Below are 23,789 nucleotides of genomic sequence, written 5' to 3'. Positions count from 1 at the left end.
TTTGGTTGGTTTCCTTCTAAGATGTTGAAAGAAGTTACTGAGTTACATACCTAGCTTCTGTTCTCTCTGAGAAGTAAACTATCAGTTTAATATTTGCTCTCATGAGTGGAATTTGTTTTTTCTTACTTATTTAAGACTTTTATGGTTTTGTTTTTGTTTTTCAACAGTTTTATGTGTGTAGGTATGTTTTTGTGTGTATTTTCTTTTGGTTCTAATTGAATCTAATGAAGTTCTTTTCGTTCTTTTGAACAGTTTGTAGCACCATCTTTAAAAGTATTTCTGTTGCCTGCCTCCCACTCCCTTCTCAGAATCCATTGGAAAGCATATAAGACTGTTTCTTACCCTCTCCATGCTTCGTTTAGGATATTTTTTTATTTTAAAGACCTTATTCATTTATTCATGAGAGAGAGAGAGAGAGAGAGAGAGAGAGAGAGAGAGGCAGAGACACAGGCAGAGAGAGAAGCAGGCTCCATGCAAGGAGCCTGATGCAGAACTCGATCCTGGGTCCCCAGGATCAGGCCCTGGGCCAAAGGTGGCGCTAAACTGCTGAGCCACCCAGGCTGCCCAGGATATTTTAACTCACTTTGTTCACTAATTTTTTACAAGAGTAGCCTACTGTTAACGTCATCCATTGAATTTATTCACTTCTGGAAAATCATGGTCTTTGATACTGTCAAAGGTTCAAAATAGCCAGAATAAAACCAATGAATAACCGAAGTAATTAGTAGAAGTTTGTTATGCACGCACCAGAGATACAATTTGCAAACTAGGAGCACTCAAATCAGAATATAGAATGCGGTTAGGGGTATATTGTTATAAATGATTTTAGTGAGAAGACAGTGACTGTTTATTTTTCACAATGATTAGTTACAGTGTTAGAATTTTCTTGACGATATGGAATTGGTCAGTGGTTACCTCATATTGACCTTGAGAAACAGTTCAAGTGTTGCTTGTGATTTTAAGAGGCACAAGAAAGTAATGATCCAGTTCTAGTTAACCTTGCCAGGTAAGCTGACTTAGGCTTTGCCTGCTTAACTAAACTGGTTATCTCTGCTCAGGGAATCTTCAAGGCCTGTCTCTGTCCTTGATTTAGCAGTTCCCTCTTTGGTCATTCACTTAGGCTGAGAGTATTATATGGTATTTCTGGTTACTACTGCTGATGTAGTCAGGCAGAAGAATAAACATACTTGCTGTTTCCATGAGTTGCATCACCAGGCTGGAGGTCCATGTAGTTCATGCTATCATTTTTGTGGTTATTGTTGATATCTTCCAGTTGGTTATCCTGGTGGGTGCCATTTATCATGTGAGTGGCTGCTGACAGGCAGTTAAAAATTCTGAGAGATGACAGTGCACCAGATGGGTTAATATGACTATGAGGAGGACGATAGCCGAGGATTGAAAAATTTCCCAGGGTGAGGATTCCCAGGAGCTAAGACTTAGTCACTCAAATAAATCAAATGGGTTATAACCAGATTCAAGTTTAAGCTAAGACAGTTCACATTTTTTTTTAATGATTACATAGAGCACAACATAACGTGTAAGCAAACATGTTCAAAATACCTCGGATAGGGTGAATGAGAGGCTGGTGGATATCAGAAGGTGGTGTTGCAGATGGGCTTTCATGTAAATTAGGCCTCTGTAAGAAGGGAGCTATCAGGTAATTTAACGAGGCATTTCTATGGAAATAAAGAAAAAACAAAGGTTAATAGTTCGAGTAAACTATAAATTCTGTTTTGTGAATTTAATGAGCAGCTAGTTGACGTTTCTAAAAGTAGGGTTCTGAGTATCCTCAGATGGAGTGAGGGCAGGTAGTGGCAACCAGACGGATTTTCCTGGTTTGCAGCATGAATGTCCCTGGTGATCTTTCTGAGTAGCCACATACAGCAGCATGCATGAAGACTGTCCATACATGAGCAATGTGGTTCCTCTGAAGTTTCTATCAGATTGTCCAGATTTAGCTTATATGGCTTTAGGGAAAAGTCAATTTTTAGTTTCATGGTGTTTTCATCTAAAAAAAGGTGAGAGAAAATTGGAAATGTTAGAGTTCTAGCCAAATATTAGAGGAAACTTAAATTCAGGAACCAGTCAAGTTCACTGGTAGAAAACAATTAACATACTAATATGATAGCTATAAAAGGTCTATTACTTGATAAAATTTTTTTATATCAGTTCCATTTCTATTAAAAATAAGAACATAAGACTGTTCTTGCAGATTAAATCTAGATTTGATAAACTTGCCTTGATTATTTACATGAGTGCCAGAAGAATATCATTTTGACTGTAAAGACTTTTTAAATCTAGTTCACAGGAGTTTTTCATAAGGAATCTTGGATTGGGCTTTAAAAGTCTCTTTTGGTTAAAAAGTCAAGCCTTGTCTAATTGTTTCCTGTTATAGGGAGAACAGATTTTTTTTTTTTAATATCTTATTTACTTACTAGAGGGTCTCCAGCACACTTGAGCAGGGGAGGGGCATAGGGCAGAGGGAGTGGAAGAGGGAGAAGCAGATTCCCCATTGAGCAGGCAACCTGATGTGGGGCTGGATCCCTGGAGTCCCCAGACTGGGAGATCATGACCTGAGCCGAAGGCAGATGCTTCACCAACTGAGCCACCCAAGGGGCCCTGGGAGAACAGATTCATATTGAACTTATGCAGAAATGTACATTGTCAACCTTTGTTATAAAGCTATACCTTACTAAGTTGCTGTTACATCACAGATAGGTTAAAAGAAAAAGGGCGTCCTTTAAATCAGGAAGACAAAACGTTAAAGAAACATTAAAGAGCCAGCAGCAGTGTTTTAAATGAAGGCATAAAAATCGCAATCTTTATCTGCTTATTCAGTCTTCTGTAATTAATTCTTGTCTTCTGTTAGCAGTTTTATGAATTCATCAGTTTTTGCATCAGAGTCTTAGAAATTCTTATCCTGGTTCGGTTTTACCATTTTAGAGTTTCAGAAATCTTTATTCTAGAGTATTTGTCAGGGTTTTTTCCATGGATCTCCTTGAAGATGAAGCATTTTTGCAGGCACGGTTTTGTGAAAGCATCAGAGTAAAACAGTTGTGACAAAAGACTTAAAATTTGGGGATGGTTAAACTTCAGATTAAAAAAAAGATGAGACATTGTTGTAATTGACAAAGAGGTTTAGTTATTTTTGTATTATACAATATTTTAAGAGAATAGCTGGAATTATGACTTACAATGTGCTAGGACATTAGAGATTTTTAAGATTTCCATATAATTTCTGGAATACTTATTTATGTAAATATAACATAAAGAAGAGTGTTACTTTTTATTTGATAATGCTTGCCATGTTATTTCATATAGCCATGCTTGTTTTATTGCACTTCAGTTTATTCTTTGCAGATACTGCTTTTTTTTTTTTTTTTGGTGGCAGCCTTCTATTGAGTCTTAGGGCCATTTTTCTTTTTTGTTTCTTTTTTTATAAGATTTTATTTTTTAAAGTAATCTCTATGCCCATTGTGAGGCTTGAACCCACAATCCCAAGGTCAAGAGTCCCATGTTCTACTAATTAAGCTAGCCAGGTGCCTTGGTGCCATTTTTTTTAACAGTGTTTGCTCACTTTCTCTCTGTCACATTTTGATAATCCTCACAATATTTCATACATTTTCGTTATTGTGATAATTGTTGTGGTGAAGTGTCATCACTGATCTTTGATTTTACTATTGTAATTGTTTTGGGGCACCATGAACCATGCTCAAATTAGATGATCAGCCTAATCGATAAATGTTTTGTGTGTTCTGACTGCTCCACTGTTTGGGTGTTCTGCCATCTTTTGCTCTTCTTTGAGACACAATAATATTGAAATTAGGCCAACAATACCCTATAATGATTTCTCATGCTCAACTGAGAGGAAGAGTCACATGGTTCTCACTTTCAATCAAAAGCTAGAAATGATTGAATTTAGGAAGGCATATTGAAAGCTGAAATGGGCTGAAAGCTAGGCCTCTTGCAACAATTAACCAAGTTGTGATTGTAAAGGAGGTTTTTGAAGGAAATTAAAAGTACTACTCCAGTACTGTTGCTGTTATGGAGGAAGTGTGGTCTGGATAGATGATCAGACCAGCCACAACATTCCATTTAGCCAAAGCTTCACCCAGGGCAAGGCCCTGACTCTTCAATTCTCAGAAAGCTAAATGAGATGAGGACGCTGCAGAAGAAAAGTTTGAAGCTTAACAGAGCTTGGTTCATGGGGTCTCAGGAAAGAATCTGTCTCTATGACTTAAAAGTGTAAGGTAAAGTAGGACCTGCTGGTGTAGATGCTGCAAGTGATTCAGAAGGTCTTGTGAGAGAATTAGTGAAGATGCTTCCACTAAACAGCATATTTTCAGTGTAAATGAAACAGCCTTAAAGTGAAAGATGCTATCTAGGATTTTCACAGCTGGAGAGAAGTCCGTGCATAGCTTCAAAGCTTGCTTTAAAGGACACTCTCTTGTTATGGGCTAATGCAGCTGATGACTGTAAGTTGAAGTCATTTACCATTCTGAAAAATCTTAGGGAGCTTACGAAGTATGCTAAATCTACTCTGCTCATGCTCTAGAAATGGAACAACAGTCTGCGTACAACATGGTTTATGGAATATTTTAAGCCCACTGTTAAGACCTACTGTCAAGGAAAGAAGTTTTCTTTCACAATATAAATAACTGCTTGTTGACAGTGCACCTGGTCACCCACGAGTGCTAATGAGGTGTCCAATGAAATTAATGTTTTCATGCTGGTGACACAACATTCTGCAGCCCATGGATTAAGGAGTAATTTCGACTTTTATGTCTTATTGAAGAAGTAATTTTTGTAAGGTTATAGCTGCCATTGATAGTGATTTCTCTGATGGGTCTGGGCAAAGTCAGCTGAAAACTTCTGGAAAGGATTCACCATTTTAGATGCCATGGAAAACATTTGTGATTGATAGAGGCCAAAATGGCAACATCAATAGGAGTTTGAAAGAAGTTGATTCTAGCTCTCATGGATGGCTCTCATGGATTCAGGACTTCAGCGGAGGAAGCCACTGCAGATATGGGAACAGCAAGAGAACCGGATGAGAAGTATGGTCTGAAGATGTGACTGAACTGCCCCCAATCTTGGGATAAAACTTGAACAGACGAGTTGCTTCTTATAGATGAGCAAAGAAAGTGGGTTCTAGGGTGGGATTTACTCTTGGTGAAGATGCCATGAAATGACAACGAAGGATTTAGAATATCATGTGAACTTAGCTGTAAAGCAGGGGCAGGGTTTGAGAAGAGGGACTCCAGTTTTGGAAGAAGTCCTACTGTGGGTAAAATGTTACCAAACAGTAGCACAGGCTATGGAGAAATCATTCACGAAAGGAAGAGTCAATCCATATGGCAAACTTTAGGGTTGTCTTATTTTCAGAAATGGCCACAGTCACCCAGCCTTTGGTCACCAGCACCCTAATGGATAACAGCCATCAACACTGAGGCAAGATCCTCCACCAGCAAAAGATTACATCATTAAGTTAGTGTTTTTCTTTTTACTTTATTTAGAATTTGATTTGGGAAGTTTATTAAAAATGTCAAGCTTTAAAAAGCATTTGATCAAATAGGACCACAGGCCTTTGTGAACAATACTTTGTTATCTCTTCAACCAAAGTGATACTGAAAAGATTTTGGTAATAAGTACATGTAAAAAAAAAAAAACAAAACCCAAATTTAGAGAAGATTCTGTTATTTTTTCTAAGAAGTCAAAGATCTGTTGAAGACAATGGAAAACAGGAAATATTCTTGTAAGATATCACATTAAAGGCCATGAAAACTCTTTGTTTATAATTTCTTATTAAGAGCAGACCAGTAGTCTACAAAGAATTTTGTCCATTTAACTTCTAGAAAACCAAATTCTAATTTTGCACTAGGGTACTTTTGAGATGAAAATAAATTAGCATCTCCTCCTTCCTTTCCTCCTCCCTCCCCCTCCCTCCCTCTTCCTCCTTTTAAATAGGCCCATCCTAACCTTAGCTTGATCACACACAAAATTTCTTTTTGAGGTTCCTTTTTCCACCAGTCTTCTACAACTTTATTTAGGTTTTCTGTGTAATTTTTTTCTTTTTCCCTTATTTTGGGATAATTATTTTACCTAAGGATAATTTATTTCCTTCAGCAAAAATGCATCTCCATTCCTATCTTTTTTTTCTTCAACAGAAACTACATATCCTATTTTTTGTATACAGTCCTTTTCTTTCATCTTTATTATTTCTAATAGTATAAATATGTGGGAAAATATACTACTTTGGTGGCTTGCTGGCAAGATAGAGTAGGAGGACCTTAAGCTCCCTTGTCCCATGGATGTAACTAGATAACAGCCCAAATAACTGAGAAAATGACCTGAAGACTGGCAGAACAAGCTCCACAACTAAAGGCAGTGAAAGTGCCATATCAAAGAAGGGAATGGTGAAGATGTGATCTGGGTGCAGAACAGATCCTGGCCATTTGAGGTGGGGAGGGAGCTGGTGGCAAAGAGAAGGGCAGAAAACAGACTTCTATACCAGGGAGCCCAGAAATGGGGAGGATGAATCCCCATAGTATTTGCTTTTGAAAAGAAGAGGAATTTGTGAGTTTTTATGATCAGCAGGACTTAAAGCCTGGAATTTAAAACATCAGCAGAACCCAGAGGGTGAGGGCATAGGTAAGGTGAATCCCCATCCTTAAGAGATAGCCTGAGCAGATGCAGCATAGAACTAGTAGTTTGAAAAACGCTGGTACCAGCTGGGAGAGTGATTTGCTCATTTTGAAGTGTGGTCCAGAGAGGGATCATAGCGAGGGTCCCTTCTCCCTCCCATGGGAACCAGTGTGATGCTGACACTCCTAACTTGCTTACACTTGCGCTGCACACTCTTCCCCCAAAACCCCTCCTCTGCTTTGGCAGATCTGCCCTTTCCAGTCATGCTACTTCAGTCCTAGTGCTGTGGGCCTCACAGCACTCACCCAGAAGACCAGCACAAACCCTGCCAATACCACATCCCCTGGTCTGCACGTTTTGCGAGATGTCAGTTTGGGCACAGGCCTCATTTTGCTAGCAGACCACCGCATACCTTGTTAAAATGAGCCTCAGTCCCTGGGCCCCAAATACTGTAAACAGTAAGCAAGGAGAAGCTCTACAGACAACTGGACTGAAGGAATAAGCGTCTGAGACTTAATAGCAGAGCACATACAATACATACAGGAGGCACTCTCTTGGGTGCCGGGCCCTGGGGAATCAGACACTGCACTGCAGGGCACTACAAGACTTCTTCACAAAGCTATTATCAAAAAGAAAAGTAGCTGATTTTCCTCACAGAATGAAAGAACAGGATCAAACCACAGTAAGATACCAAAGTGAAATGCTTAGGAGTAATATGCTTGATAGGGAATTTTCAGTAATGATTATAAAGATACTCACTGGACTTGAGAGAAGAATGGAGGACATCAGTGAGACCCTTGATATAGAGATTAAAAAAACTAATCAGATCATGAACCCAATAAATGAAATTTAAAATACACTTGATGGAATAAATAGCTAGGTTAAATGAAAAGAGAGGAAGAAATTGATGACCTGGAAGACAGAGTAAAGTAACCAAGGTGAGCAAAGGAGAGCAGAGAAAATTTGCAAATTGAGAACAGTCTTAGGGAACATTGTGACTGCATCAAGCATATAATAACATGTGCATTGTAGGGATCACAGGAGAGGAGAGAGGTAAGGGGGCAGAAAATGTATTAGAAGAAATGATAGCCAGCAACTCCCTGAATCTGGGGAAGGAAACCTGCAGATCCAGGAGGCACGGAGATCTCCCTCCACACCCCAGAATTGAACCCAAGGAGGTCCACACCGAGAACAGTAATTAAAATGGCAAAAAGTAGCAGTAGAAGGAAAACCTTTATTTTTTTTTATTTTTTATTTTTTATTTTTTTTAGGAAAACCTTTAAAAGCAGAAGACAGTTACAGGGAAACTACATAAGGGTGTGAGTAGATTTTTTAGCTGAAAGTTTGCAAGCTAGAAGGGAAGTGGCATGATATATTCAAAGTGCTGAAAGAGAAACATCTGTAGTCAAGAATACTCTATCTGGCAAGGCTGTCATTCAGAGTAGGAGAGAAAAAGAATTTCTCAGACAAAAACTAAAGGAGTTTATGACCATTGAACCATTCTACAAGACATATCAAAGGGGTCTCTGAATGGAAAGAGAAGATCATAAGGGAGAGAATGGAAAATAGAGAAAGCCAAAAGCAGTAAAAATGAGTATTTCTGTAAAACAAAGGGTTCATAAAAGGATGTAAAATATGACACCATATACCTAAAATGGAGGGAGTCAAGAATAGGTTCCAACTTAAGTGACCATTAATTTAATACAGACTATTATATGCAGATGTCACATACAAACCTAATGGTAAGCACAGATCAAAAACCAGTCACAGATAAGCAAAGACTGAAGAGATAAGAAGAATCCAAGTATATCACTAAAGAAAACCAACAATCCATGAAAGAGAGCAAGAGAAGAAAGGATCAGAGAAAATCTATAGAAACAACCATAAAATAAAAGCATTGATAAATACATACCTATGAATAGTTACTAAAATATAAATGGACTAAATGCTCTAGTCAAAAGACATAAGGTGACGGGATAAAAAAAACAAAACCTATGTATATGCTGTGTAGAAGAGATTCATTTCGGACCTAAAGACCCATGAATATTAAAAGTGAGAGAATAGAGAAGCATTTATCATGCAAAGCCAGTGTACCAATACTAATATCAGACAAACTTTAAAACAAAGACTATAATAGACAAAGAGGGACATTATATAATAACAATGGGAACAACCCAACAAGAGGATATAACAACTGTAAACTATAAATATTTATGCACCCAACATGAGAGTACCCTTAATAACATAAAGGAACTACTTGGTAGTAATATAATAGTAGGAGATTTTAACACCCTACTTACATCAACAGACAGATAAAACAAGGAAATAGCTTTGAATGACACACTGGACCAGATGGATTTAACACATTTAGAGCATTTCATTCTAAAACAATACACCTTGTTTTCAAGTGCAACATGGAATATTCTTCAGAATAGATTACATATTCAGTCACAAAACAACTCAGAAATTCAAATCGAAGTCATACCACACATCTCTGACTACAACACCATGAAATTAGAAATCAACCAGAAGAAAAAAAAGGGAAGGAACACAAATACATGGAGGTTAAGCAACATGCTACTAGACAATTGGTCAACCAAGAAATCAAAAAAGAAATTAAAAATTACATGCAAGGAAATAAATGTGAAAATACAATGGTCCAAAGTCTTTGAGATGTAGCAAAAGCTTTTTTAAGAGGGAAGTTTATAGCAATACAGGCCTGCCTCATGTAACTCTGTGGGAGAGAGGACTGTTTATGATTCTTTCTTTTGAGGTGAGGTTTTCCTTCTAGTCATTTTGCTCAGTGCAGAGTGGCCAAAAACAAGTTGTATTGGGAAAAGGAGAAAAAGAAGGGAAGAAAAGAGAAAAAGAAAAAAGGAAGAAAAAAGGAAAAAAGAGAAAGAAAGGTGAAAAAAGGGTGGGGGAAACAATCAGAAATCAAAAAGAAAAAAAAAGAAAAAAAAAACACGGGGGAGTATCTTCTGATTCTGTATACTTTAAGTCCCTTGACTTCCCCTGGAACTTGTCCGTCTAGCTGGTCTTCTGGGGGGCCAGGCCTGCCTCATGAAGCAAGAAAAATTTCAACATAACCTTGCACTTAAAAGGAGTTAGAAAAAGAACAAACAAAACCCAAACCCAACAAATAGAGGGAAATAATAAAGATTTGAACAGAAATAGATGATAGAGACTTAAAAAATCCCCAGGAGAACAGATCAATGAAACTGGGAGCTGGTTCTTTGGAAAGATCAACAAAATAGATAAACTTGTACAAGGCTTGTTAAAAAAGAGGATCCAAGTAAACAAAATCACTAATGAAAGAGGAGAAATAGCAGGGTGCCTGGGTGGCTCAGTGGTTGAGTGCCTTCAGTACCCGGTGTGATCCCCGGGTTCTGGGATTGAGTCCCACATTGGGCTCCCGGTAGGGAACCTACTTCTGCCTCTGCCTGTGTCTTTGCCGGTCTCTCTGTCTCTCATGAGTAAATAAATAAAAGAGAAATAACAGTCAACACCACAGAAATACAAAGAATTGTAACAATATTATGAAAAATTATATACCAACAAATTGGACAGCTTAGAAGAGATGAGTAAAAATTCCTAGAAACTATAACTTCCCAAAACTGAAGCAGGAAGAAATAGAAATTTGAACAGAATGATTACCAGCAAGGAGATTGAATCAGTAATCAAAAATCTCCCAATTAACAAAAGTCCAGGACCAGTTTCACGGTGAATTCTGTCAAACTTTTAAAGAAGCTATTATCTATTCTTAAACTACCCCCCCCCAAAAAAAAACATGGAAAGAAAACCTCCAAATTCATTCTGTGCAGCCAGTATCACCCTGATACCAGAACCAGTTAAAGACACCAGGAAAAAAGAAGGGCCAGTGTCTTTTATGAATAAAGATGCAAAAATCTTTAACAAATTGGCAAACTGTATCCAACAATATGTTAAAAGAATTATTCACCACAATCAAGTGGGATTTATTCCTAGGATGCAAGGGTGGTTCAGTATTTGCAAAACAATGTTGTACATCACATTGGTAAGAGAAAGAATGAAAATATTACTTCAACAGATGCAGAAAACGCATTTGACAAAGTACAACATGCATTCATGATAAAAGCCCTCAACAAAGCAGGTTTAGAGGAACCTATTATACCTCAATGTAATAAAGACCATGTATGAAAAACCCACATTGAGCGTCATACAACAGAGCTTTTCCCTGATGTCAGAAACAAGACAGGGGTGTCCATTCTCACCACAGTACTGGATATACTAACCACAGAGGTTAGATGATGAGAAGAAAGAAAAGACATGCAAATTGGTGAAGAAGTAAAGCTCTATTTGTAGGTGACTGCAAATGATATATATATCTTCGTATATATGTGTATATGTGATACTATACATATGAAACCTAGAGACCCACTGGGAAGTCCTGGAGCTGATAAAGGAGTTCAGTTAATTCATAGGATATAAAATCAATGTATTGAAAGTTGTTGTATTCCTATAAAACAATAATGAAGCAGTGGAAGTGAAATTAAGAAAACAACCCATTTATAGGTACACCAAAAACAACAAAATGTCTAGGAGTAGACTTAATGTAGGGGGTGAAAGATCTGTTCTCTAAAAACTGTAAAACATTGGTGAAAGAAATTCAAGATGTGACACAAAGAAATGGAAGAAAGATACTCCATGCTCCTAAGTTGGAAGAACAAATATTTTGAAAATGTCTATACTATCCAAAGGAGTCTACCAATTCATGGCAGTCTCTCAAAATACTAACAGCATATTTCACAGAACTAGAACATACAATCCTTTTTTTTTTTTTTAATTTTTATTTACTTATGATAGTCACACACACAGAGAGAGAGAGGCAGAGACACAGGCAGAGGGAGAAGCAGGCTCCATGCAGGGAGCCCATGTGGGATTCGATCCCGGGTCCCCAGGATTGCGCCCTGGGCCAAAGGCAGGCGCCAAACCGCTGCGCCACCCAGGGATCCCTAGAACATACAATCCTAAAACTTGTGTGCAACCACAGAAAACCTCAAATAGTCAAAGCAGTCTTGAAGAAGAGAAATCTGGAGGTACCACAATTCCATATTTCAAGTTATATTACAGATGTGGGTGGTAATTAAAGCTGTATGGTACTGATGTAAAAATACATAGATCAATGGAATAAAACAAAACCCAGGGGCACCTGGCTGGCTCAGTTGGCTAAGCATCTGCCTTCAATTCAGGTAATGATTCTGGGATCGAGCCCCAAGTCAGGCACCCTGCTTAGCAGGGAGTCTGCTGCTTTCTCTGCCCCTCCCACTTGTTCTCTCTCTCTCTCTCTCAAATAAAAAAAAAATTTTTTTAAAAAGAAAACCCAGAAATCCACAGTTATGTGGACAATTAATTTTTTACAAAAGAGGGCTACACTGGGAAGAAGCCTTCTCAACAAATGGTGTTTGGAAAAGTGGACAGCATCATGGGAAAGAATGAAACTGGACCACTTTCACCATATAGAAATATAAGCTCAGAATGGATTAGAGACCTAAAGGTGAGATCTGAAACCATAAAAATCTTTGAAGAGAACACAGGCAGTGATCTTTCTGACATCAGCCATAGCAATATTTTTCTAGATAAGTCTCCTAAGGCAAGGGAAACAGAAGCAAAAGTAGGTTACATCAAAATAAAAAGCTGCTGCACAGTGGAGGAAAACATCAATAAAAGTAAACAACCTATGGAGTGGGAGAAGATACTTGCAAATGACATATCCAGAAAGGGATTAGTATTCAAAATATATAAGGAACTGATACAGCTCAACACCAAAGTAACAAAAACAGAGGAAACAAGTGTTGGTGAGGATGTGGAGAAACGGGAACCCCTGTTGCACTGTTGGTGGGAATGCAAACTGGTGCAGCCACTGTGGAGAGCAGTGTGGAGGTTCCTCAAAAATAAAAAAAACCCTATGATCCAGCAATTGCTCTACTGGGGTAAACACCCAAAGAAGACAAAACTACTGATTCAAAGGGATACATGTACCCCAATGTTTATAGCATTAACAATAGCCAAATTATGGAAGCAGCCCCAGTGTCCATCCATGGATGAATGGGTAAAGAAGGTGTGGTAAATATACAAATATGGACTATTACTCAACCATAAAAAGGATGAAGTCTTGCCATTTGCAACGATGTGGATAGAATTAGAGGGTATTATGCTAAGTGAAATGAGTCAGAGAAAGATTTCACATGATTTCACTCATGTGGGAGTTCAACGAGCAAATAAGAAAAGAGAGAGACAAACCAAGAAACAGACTCTTACCTACAGAGAACACTGCTGATTACCAGAGGGGAGGTGAGGTGGGGAAAATAAGTGATGGGGATTAAGGAGTTCACTTATCATGATGAATGAAAATCATATAAATAAGTAAACAAATATTTTTTGCTGACAGTTGCAATTTTATTAGTTCAGATCTTAATTTCTTTTTTTTTTTTTTTTTGAATTTTTAAAGAATTTATTCTGTGAATATGGCCACAGCCATATTACAATCAGGGACCCAAAGCAAATAGTAGAGAAAGGGTAATTTTAATCACAGAAATCAAACTCTACTTCCAGTCTCTGAAATAAAATACAGTCCCTCTCCCAGGGTTTGTGTGGTTTCCAGACCCCTTAGCTATATCAATAGCCAGCTCTCACTATTTCTAGGTAGATTCACCAAAACTCCATTCTTGTGGAAAATATTTCTGCGAAAGCAGAGGAAATAAATAGATAAATCCAGTTTATTGGCTGGTCCCATTTTTCTGTTTCTCATCTCAGTGTAACTATCACCTGTTCACTTGACACACCCAAAAGCGACAAAAATGAAGACAAAATCCTAGCCTTTAGATTTGCATGGTCTCCACACTCTGAGGGCTAGTGGCCTTCATGCAGCTTCATATGGGAGTAGGATTCTTCTTGATTCGGGAAGGTTTTTCCACAGATGCTGCAAGACCAGCCCTTATCCTCCTTGTGTGAGCGCCGGACGTGGCTGTCGTGAGCGGCGTGAGCGGATGCAAAAGATTTCCCACAGTACTTGCATTTGAAGGGCTTCTCCCGGGAGTGCTGCCTGATATGTGTGCGGAGGATGCTGGAGGCAGTGAACCTCTTTGTACAATATACACAGTGGTATGGTCTGTCTCCAGAGTGGACTCTTGTATGTTTGTTTAGGCTGGAAGACTGAGAGAAACCTTCCCACAGGTAGAACAGTTGTGAGGCCGGTGCTTCTCATGAACATGAAGGACGTGGATCCGAAGCCGGTCTCGCTTCTCAAAGGATCGTTTGCAGAGAGAGCAGGGAAATTTCCTGTCACCCTTGTCCACACAAGGGGTATACTTGAGATGCTTATCTCTGTAATATTTGTAGGTAAATACTTTTCCACATCTTTCACATCTGTAGCCTTCTGCAGACTCCTCAGAGGACCTAGGAGCCTGCTTCCCCTGTTCTGTGACTTGAAGGCTCACAGGAATGTCCAGAAACTTTTCATAGCAGTCTCCATACCACACAAGGAGCTCTTGGTTCTGGCAGATCTCCTTGCAGCTCTCATAAAATATCTGCCCTTGACACTGCACTGCAACTAGGTTCTGCTCCTTGGGGAAATGGGCACAGTTGACAAAGGACATCCAGTTCCCTGCATTTCCTTTTCCATCTGTAAAGTGGCTCAAATGACCATCTTCAAAGATCTCCCACATCAGAGAATTGTCTCCATAGGTCTTGACTTCACTGGTGTTGACCACTTTACCTTGAAAGGGCCCAAACCTGACTCCTTTGGCAATGAGGCTACTGCAGAATACACCAAAATGCCGCAATTCTCCGAACGTTGTCTGCTTGAGGCAGAGACCTTCTGGTAGCTGAAGGGAGTCTTTATCCAGAGTTCGACAAAGAGAATCGAATCCAGAGCTGTCTGTGGGGACCAGGAAGCCAGAAATTGCATGGTGCAGAGGGGCTGAGTGCTTCACGCTGGGGATAACCCCGAACAAAACGAAGTGCAGGTCCTCCTGGGTGAAGTGGTAACGGGGAATCGACTTTCCATACGGGTTGGGGAGTTTGGAGCCCTCCTCAGATCGCTTGCCGGGGAAGGAAGGTAATAACTGGGGGGTCTTCATCACCTCAGGTAATAGGGAAGCATTCACAGCCGTCGGTTTCATTAAAATCTCAGGTCCACAACACTGGCCACTGTCGCTTTGGCCACCAACGTGGTCCAAGTCTCCACTGGTGGCGCCTCTGTACTCGTGGCTGCTATTGAAGTGTGGCACCTCTCTGGGGAGGTGGGGAATCGCGTACCATGGTGGCAGCTTGCCGTACCAGGGCAGATCGTAGAGTGGCTCCCTCTGCAGGGCCAGGCTGGAGCTCAGCAAGGGAGGCGCGGGCCAGAAGGTGAAGGGGGGCACCGTGTGGGACACGGACACTGCAGCCTCCCGGGGCGGGTAGCAAGTTCCCATTGTGGCCGTAGGGCAGGAAGGGCATGTTGTAGGCGTCCAGGTGCTGGGGGCTGCGCTGGAGCCTCTCGGGCGCGAAGCACATCTTGTCCTGCGGGCCGGCCTCACCTGGCGGCGGCAGAGCCATCTGGGGCCACAGCGCGCGGCGCACCTTCCCGGGCGCCTCCAGAAGCCTGAGGGCGGCGCGGGCTCCGCACCGGTAGGTTTCGGGCGGCCGCTTCGGCCGACGGGGTCGAGCGGCGGGCGGGGCCGCGGGGCTGGGACTGGGCGAGGGTGGGGAAGGGACCCGCGGCCCACGCAGGGCCCGGCCGCTCTCCTCCCTGCCCACCGCAGCCATTGGCCGGTGCGCCCGAGCCCTCCTGTCCCCTCAGATCTTAATTTCTAAAACTTGCGACTCTTACCTAGAAAAGAAATTCGCAAGGCAGTTGTTACAGAATAAATGACAGGCTTACTGGTAGAGGATAATAAAAGTGTTCGTATAGTACACTGAATAAGTGTAAGTTCCCTGTACAGAATTAATGTGAACCATATACCTTCTGGAGATTACAGCGTGAGACTGTGTCTGTACGGTTCTCTTGACATCGCTCTGCCAGGGTGGATGTGATAGGACAGGTGGGGGCCGCAGATCCCTCATTATTGCTGACAGGGAGAATCAAGATTTGAAAGGTGAGACTTGGCTTCTAAACTGATAGAGCTGTAAATCCTGTGGATCTGCCCCTGGAACTCACGCCCTCAAGTTCAGTTGGCCCTTGAACAGGGACTGTGAGCCACATGGGCCCTTCACCTACAGGACAGTGTTGTAAAAATATCCTCTCTTATGACTTTCTTAGAGATGTTTTCTTTTCTCTATTTTATTGTAAGAATACAGCATATGATACTTGTAACTTACAGAATGTGTTAATGTGTTATGTGATCGCTAAGACTTCCAGTCAATGGTGGTGATCACTGGTTAAGGTTTTTCGCAGTCATAAGTTATATGTGGATTTTCAGTAGTGTTGGCAGTCCGTGTCCCAACCCCAGTGTTGTTCAAGGGTGAATTTTAGTTATAAGCAATAGAAGTTTTTTAAGATACGGATTGTTGCCTGGCTGAGAAGAAGGCAAGAACATGTGAGACTATCAGTGCTCGCAGCCTGTCCTTGGGGGGCTGTCACTGTGCAGGACAGCAGGAGTGGTGGTTCTTGTATTGGTCTTTCCAACTGGCTGCGTAGACCCTTTTGTTGCTCAGTAGACCGCATGAAAGCAGTGACTTTAAAACATTTTGGATAATTACACAGCAAAAAATACAGGTATATTTTGGCCCAGCACATACTAAATATGTATGTGGATACCATGTAAGTAAATAAGAGCTTAATAAACTGACATGTATTTCCTATTTTATGCTACGCATGTACTCTTGCACTTTTTGAGAATCTTTCAATTATCTGTAGATAAGTTTATAATTCACTTGTAACATAGATAAATTGAATATAATCCATTTATATAGGTCGCTACTAATAATGTGTATATTTCCTACTTATTTCTTAAAAGATTTTATTTATTTAGATAGAAAACATGTGAGACCCGGGAGGGGCAGATGAGGGGAGAAGAGGGAGAAAGAATCTCAAGCAGACTCTGCACTGAGCAGGGAGCCGGACAAGAGGCTTGATCCAGGGACTCAAGATCACGACCTGAGCTAAAACCAAGAGTCAGATGCTTAACTGACTGAGCCACCCAGGTGCCCCTCTATTTCCTGTTTAATAAATGTTAACGACAACTCACCAAGGGTCTGTGACCACAGTTTGAGAAACAGGAAGTTACAGTAACTACTCCACAGTAGGTGCTGCCCCCCTTGCACAGGGCATCTGCTGCCTTGTGTGCACATAGCGTGTGCAGAGTTAATTTGTGCCAGTACTTCAAGTGTTCTCGTGTTTTCTCTGGTGCACTTTGCACTTTAAGCCTCTATTGCAGCTTTTAACAGATCTTAACCTTGCTTTCAGGGAAAACCAGGAGGTGGGTGTTGTGAGCAGTTGTCATGTTAGCATCCTCTAGTAGTAGATTAGCAAACTGATACATGCATTCCAAAATTTCTAATCTATTGTCTCAACTTTTTTCAGTGTGGTATGAAACATGTTTATTAATAGAGCCAAATTTTTAAAAAATTTTATTTATTCATGAGAGAGATAGGCAGAGACATAGGCAAAGGGAGAAGCAGGCTCCTTGAGGGGAGTCCGATGTGGGACTCGATCCCAGGACTCTGGGATCACGCCCTGAGCCAAAGGCAGACACTCAACCACTGAGCCACCCAGGCATACATCTAAAACCAAATTTTTTTTGTCTCTATAAAAATTCAAAAGCCAGAATTAACGATATTCAGCATTTAATGTTTATCTAATATAGAAATGATTTAGATATTCAGTGAAAATCCATTAGTTTAACAGTAGAGAGTTTGTTCCCATTTACATTTATTTAAATTGCCTGCTTCTAACGAGGCTTGAGTTAGACATTAAATAACCATCATCTTAAGTTTTTTCTTGTGGATACATTCTGTAACCTTGGAGACACTGTGATCTTACCTGATCAGTAAACCTGGATAGGAAAGTTTCCTGTTTGTATTACATTCAGTATTGATCACTCTCAAGACATGCCTGTTTTTGTTAAACCAAGAAACTTCAACTACCTTTTATTTATCAGAGATTATCCAGATCTGATGAACTTGAAGAATGGGTTAGTATCTGTGTTTCTTTTCTTTAATCTTTTAATTTTTTATTTATTCATGGCAGACAGAGAGAGAGAGAGAGAGAGAGAGAGAGAGAGAGAGGGGCAGAGGGAGAGGCAAGCTCCATGCAGGGAGCCCAACGTGGGACTCAATCCCGGGTCTCCAGGATCACACCCCAGGCTGAAGGCAGCGCTAAACTGCTGGGCCACCGGGGCTGCCCAGTATCTGTGTTTCTAGGGGTATACCTAATATATAGAAATGCCCAATTTTCTTTAAGCCAATTGAATAGAGCCTTTAAAATTAATTCTGGCAGTATCATTAAGAGGTGAAAATGAAATCACATCTACAGCATATACACAGGCATCATAAATCTCCAGATAGACACAGAGATCTTACAGCTTTTGTTTCAATAAATTGTAGTCATGTCCCAGATAAAAAACTCAAAAGAATAGTTGGATCCAAATTATGTTTTTGGCAGATGGAGTAGGTTAAGGGTTACTTGCTCAGATGGCCAGAGATTTTACTCAATTTTATTTGCTGTAAGGATCCTTTTAGAACTGGTTTTGAAGTCATCTTTGTGTTTTAGAAGCTCCTGCATACCAAACAGAGCATTCCATTTATCTATGGAGGTTTGGGATCCTCTTTAAGGGTGTTTCTTAAGGTGGACTCACCTAACGAAAGGTTCCCTCAGTGACCACTGCAGTTCACCTGTTTGTGGAGGAAGGGCGGAGAGCCTGGTCCAGGGACGAGGTGGAACCTGTTTGCCTCTGGATTCCCTAACATGCCTGAGCTATGAGGGCCTTAGTTTCTGACAGTTGTTCCAAATCACCGGGAATCACGTGTTTCCTCCCTGTGAACAGGAGGGGTGACTTACCCAGAAGTTTCCACAAAGGGAAATAGAAACCAGAGAGCAGCGCAGGGACAGGAAGCAAGTGCACAAGAAGCTGGGAGAGCTTGGAGCCCAGAGAGACTTAGCTTCAGCCTCTAGGAGTGGGGAGGTGGGGAGGGAGGGCTCTGCGTGGGAGGGGACTCTGAGGGTCCTAGAGCTCTGGGAGCCTCACTTGCATTCCACTTCTGATACTGTGAAAGGTCAGAGGCTCACAACAGCCAAAGGCAGACAGTGGATCATGCATCTTATTGTGCACACACTCCAATAGCAGTTTGCAAGCTGGCATGTGGAGTGAGGCTCGGGGGCAGCTTCTCTGGTGAGACGTCGGTGACTGTGTCTTCTTCCCGGGGATTGGTCACGATGCTAGCATGATCTCCAGTGATCGGGAACTGGCCAGCGGTTACCTCATACCAATCTTGGGAAAACACTTCACTTGTTGCTCATGATGTCCAGAGGCCCCACCAAGGGATGACCCAGGTCCAGTCCGTCTTGCAAAATAAATAAGCCAAATTGAGTTTTGCCTGCATGACTAAACTGGTGCCTTCTGCTCAGGGGAACTTCAAGGCTGGGTGCCGGCTGTCCTGCATCTTAACAAAAGTTTTCTACCAGTTTTTCTCTTAGATTTTACCATTTGGAGCATGATGCTTGACAGCTGTTTTATTTTTCATTTAACAGTAATTATATTTATGTATTTTTCCCCCTAGCATAAAGTATGATTTTGCAACTCCAAGTACCCAGCAACTCTGTGGGTCTCCTTTTTTCATTCTGTTTTGTTGTTTCTGCCTGTTTTTTGTCTCCTTGTGGGCCAGTTTATAAGTGTGCACATCTGTGTATCAGCAGATTACATTTTTAAAATTGTTTGAAATAGTCTGGAGTCTGGGATGATATTCGTAGGGAAGATTGATTGATGCTTGCTCCTGCCAGACACCTGAGGGAGTGGGCAGTTAGTGCTTCCACCAGCGCCGTGTTCGGAGTGCAGACGAGTTACAGGCACACCGCAGTTCTTAGCCTGCCTTCCTACCATGTCCTGGTCACCACAGCCTAGGTTCACAGCCTCCCCTTGCTGTGCTGGTCCCCGATCGTCCTGGGCTTCTGGTCTTCAGCTCCTTGCAGAGCTGTCAGCCTTTGCCACCCCCTTGCTCTCAGGGATACGAGTCGTTCCAGATGTGGGGTTTATCTCCCCAGATCCTGCCATTGTGAGTGCAACAGTCAGTCATGTCCTTCGATGCCTTCAAACTGTGCATTCCAAATCTTGTTGTGGAAGTCTTCAGTCATATTCAGAACTTAAAATGGTTAAGGGAACCTGTCTGACGCTCCTCCAGGGATGTCTCCCTGGCTCCGGTAGCTTCCTGGCTTTTGATACCTCCAGGTGTTCCAGGCTGCTCCTCTAGGTCCTGAACCTGACCTGGAAGTAACTTGTTTCTTTTCTTTCTTTTTTTTTTTTTAATATTTTATTTATTTATTCATGAGAGACACCAAGAGAGAGGCAGAGACACAGGCAGAGAGAGAAGCAGGGAACACGATGTGGAACTCGATCCCAGGACTCCAGGATCACGCCCTAGGCGGGAGGCAGGCGCTCAACTGCTGAGCCACCCAGATGCCCCTGGAAGTAACTATTTCTGTAAGAAACCCTGGTTCCTGATAGTAATTGCTTTCAGATTTTGTTTTGATTTTCTAGCTTTCAGAGGAGTGTTCTCAGTGACTAGTCCTCCCTACCAGGAGTTGTCCATTCTTTACCTGGTGCTTGCAGGTGACCTTTAAAGGTTGCAGAGTTGCTTATTGCCAGTGGTTTAGACAGGGTTAGTTGTGTTGTGGTCCTTTTGGCAGTCTGCTGAAACCTGTGGATACTTTCTGGCAGGTTTTCTGAATACAGTAGAGAAAATAGAAGGGACCATAAAAGAAGTCAGTTATATTTAAATGGTTATAAAAATACAAAAAATTTAATGGTACTATGACTTTAAGTACAGGATGGTATTGTTAATATATGCATCATTAAAGTTTTATATTTTAAGATACTTGAATGATGGCTTTTTGACACTCATAAAAAAGTAAATTGAGGTGGTCTTTGCCTTTTCTTCCTTCACATATTGGTCAGCAGGTATTCAGTGAGAAGGAACTAGAGAGCAGTGCAGACCTGTGTGGTGCCTGCAGCACAGCCTCCAACACCAGCTTCCCCGGGTGAGGTCACACGTCCCTGACCTCCACATAGCTGCCCTCACTGCAGACCTCAGCCCAAGCTTGGGGGCCCCCAACCCCCTGCAGTTATGACCAGCCAGCTACAAATGTGAGGGTTCCCACGGCCCCCTCAGATTTGAGGATTTACTGGAACGTCTTGCATTATGCAGGCATCCCTCACCTTAGTGGGTTCACGTCATCGTGCTGGGCAGATACTGTGTTCTTTACAGGGTGAGGGTTTGTGGCAGCTCTGTCAAGCATGCAGCACCGTTTTTCCAACAGTCTTTGCTCACTTTTTGTGTTTGTGTTCTGTTTTTGTGATTCTTGCAGTATTGCAAATTTTTTCATTATTTGTTACAGTGATCTGATCAGTGATTATGACTTGCTGAAAGCTCAGATGATGGTTAGTTTCTAGCAATAAACTTTCCAAATTAAGGTGGTATTTTTTTTAGTCTTAATTCTGTTGCATAAATGGACTACAGTAGAGTATGAACATAGCATTTTTATGCACTGGGAAACAAAAAATTCACTTGACTTGCAGTGGTCTGGAACCCGAATGTGCAGGATCCAAGGTATGTATCTACTTGCAGAAAAGGATCCAAATCTTAACAATCCTAAGAGGAAACACACACACAAGACGAGGTCTGTGAGGGTCCAGATGGGAAGCTTGTAGTGCTCTTCTGTGGAGTTGGGAGCATTGCTGACCGGGGAGCCCACTTCAACTCTGTGTCCAGTTTCTTTTGGGTTCTATTATGTAAGCATGATTGATGGATCATTGGCCGTCAGGTTGAATTGAACATCTAGCAGTTGGGCTGCCATCATGGGATTCAGAGCCTCAGTCCTCCAGGTCCATGGTTGGTCTTTCTGGTGTGACCAACCCCATTCTGAGACATCTTGTCAGCACAAATCATCTAGGGGCCACCATGAATCATAGAGACTCCTGTCACTCTAGAAGCTTCAAGGATTTAGAGGGATTCTCCCTGGAATTTGGACCAGGGCTGGCCAGGCCTTTGTCTAACACCATCAACTGTGTTTTCACAGTTGGAGGACTGCTGACCCAGCAGCTGGTCTGCTCTGGTCCAGTCTGTTCTGCAGCATGTGACATCATTTAAAAGTATTGATGAGCTAAAAAGTGACTTTGGGATCTATAACACATTCAGTGGGATGGAAATAGTTTCCCATTGAGGAAGTCAGGGTTCCTAGTAACACTATGGTTTGTTGTATACATTCATGGTGGAGGGAGATGCTGTCTTTTAGAGGAGGGTTAGGAAAATGAAGACAGGTTTTCCCCATCTAGATTTGGCTCCCATGCATTAGGTCCATGGTTCAGAGCTCCATATTAGGACATGGTATTTAGATGTGTAGGGATTTTGGCTGTTCAGTAATTTTGCTCATACTGGTATATGAGAGTGTGGGGCTCTGGAGGCCTTCAGATACCCACTTGGCATTCAAGCCGAACACTGGGTGAGCAACAGCCTTCATTTTCATCCTGAGGTTTGGGCCAAAGAGACAGCCTGTACTAGAAGCCTCTGTAATGTGGTCTTTAGGTGCCATCCATTGAACTTTTCTTTCTTTCCTTTATTTTTTAAAGATTTATTTTAGAGTGAGCACAAGTGAACAGGGGAAGGGGCAAAGGAAGAGAGAGAATCCTCAAAGAGAGGATTCTGTGCTGAGTGTGGAGCCCAGTGTGGGGCTTGATCTCACAACCTTGAGATCACGACCTGAGCTGAAGTCAAGGGCCAGCTTTTCCCGAGTGACTGAGCAACCCAGGTGCCCCTCCATTGGACTTTCTAGTACATTTTAGGAAGTAATTTTTTCTTTTCTTTTCTTTTCTTTTCTTCTTTTCTTTTCTTTTCTTTCTTTTCTTTTCTTTTCTTTTCTTTTCTTTTCTTTTCTTTTCTTTTCTTTCTGATTATTCATGAGAGATACATAGAGGCAGAGACACAGGGAGAGAGAGAAGCAGGCCCCCTCAGGGGAGCCTGATGTGGGACTCCATCCTGGGACCCTGGGATCATGACCTGAGCCAAAGGCAGATGCTTCACCCACTGAGCCACCCAGGCCTCCTCCACCGAGACTTCTTAAATGAAATTTTCTATACACAGAAAAGTTGAAACTGTAGTTGAGTTATATCCATATGCCCTACATTGAGATTCTTTTGCTAATATTTTGCTACATTAATTTTTTTTTTGAGCCCTTAGAAAGCTTGCATGGTAAATTGCAGATGTCACAACACTTCTTAGGGATGTTTTTCTCTATAATATTTTAACTAAAAAGGTTATTTAATATTTAGGCCCTGTTGAGATTATAGCTGTATGTCAGTTTTTACGTGTTCGTGGTAATACGCATTCCTCCCACCCATGTGGAATCCTCTGTGACAGTAGCTTTAAGACAACTTGGGGGCAGCTCAGACTTCAACTCACCTTGGTGTATTTTGGCCACTAGTGCTCCCCTGTGCTTTTCCAGTAGTGGTCTGGGTATCGAGACCTTTTTGAGACTTAACATCTTTGCTTAAACAGTTTAGGAGATTTATTTTTATAAACAGCACGGTTTGATGGTAGCAGCTGGGAGCAAATACTTTGATAATGTAACTTCTTGTATTTATTCTTTTTTATCTGAAATGTTGAAACTCATTTTTTATGCTTTCTGGAAATAGGATTTAGTGGCATTGAATTTTGTGGCACACTCTTCCTTTATGGGAACAATCTATATGTTTATTGTTAAAATAGGAAATTATCTCAGCAGTGCTCCTTGCAGTCTGTGTGATCGTGTGCAAGCTGCCTTAGCTTCTGTGCTGCAGTGTGGTCACTGTCTGTGCCTCCTGGTGGCTGTGAGGTGCCTGAGCAGATGCACACACAGCAGCATGTGGACGCACAGTGTGTGCCTTGGGACATATTTTTTCTGTGAAACTGTTTGTAAGAATGTTGTCCCCATT

At 41.4% G+C, this 23,789-nt stretch overlaps 2 protein-coding genes across 8 annotated transcripts in view; one reads left to right on the top strand and one right to left on the bottom strand.

Moving 5' to 3' along the window:
- SPIN1 (spindlin 1) overlaps positions 1–23,789 on the top strand; it is a 77,816-nt gene that overhangs the window by 13,564 nt on the left and 40,463 nt on the right. The gene's annotated exons all lie outside the window — the stretch shown is intronic.
- LOC129500494 (PR domain zinc finger protein 14-like) lies at positions 13,158–15,326 on the bottom strand. The gene is given in 3 exon segments (XM_055311000.1): positions 13,158–13,850; positions 13,853–15,087; positions 15,089–15,326. Coding segments are annotated over 3 exon segments (1,686 nt in total). The 5' UTR covers positions 15,226–15,326; the 3' UTR covers positions 13,158–13,536.

The sequence above is a fragment of the Nyctereutes procyonoides genome, unplaced genomic scaffold (assembly GCF_905146905.1).
Source record: "Nyctereutes procyonoides isolate TBG_1078 unplaced genomic scaffold, NYPRO_anot_genome, whole genome shotgun sequence".
NCBI lineage: Eukaryota > Metazoa > Chordata > Mammalia > Carnivora > Canidae > Nyctereutes > Nyctereutes procyonoides.
Note: the sequence above shows the minus strand (reverse complement) of the source record. Positions and strands in the feature narration are given on the sequence as shown.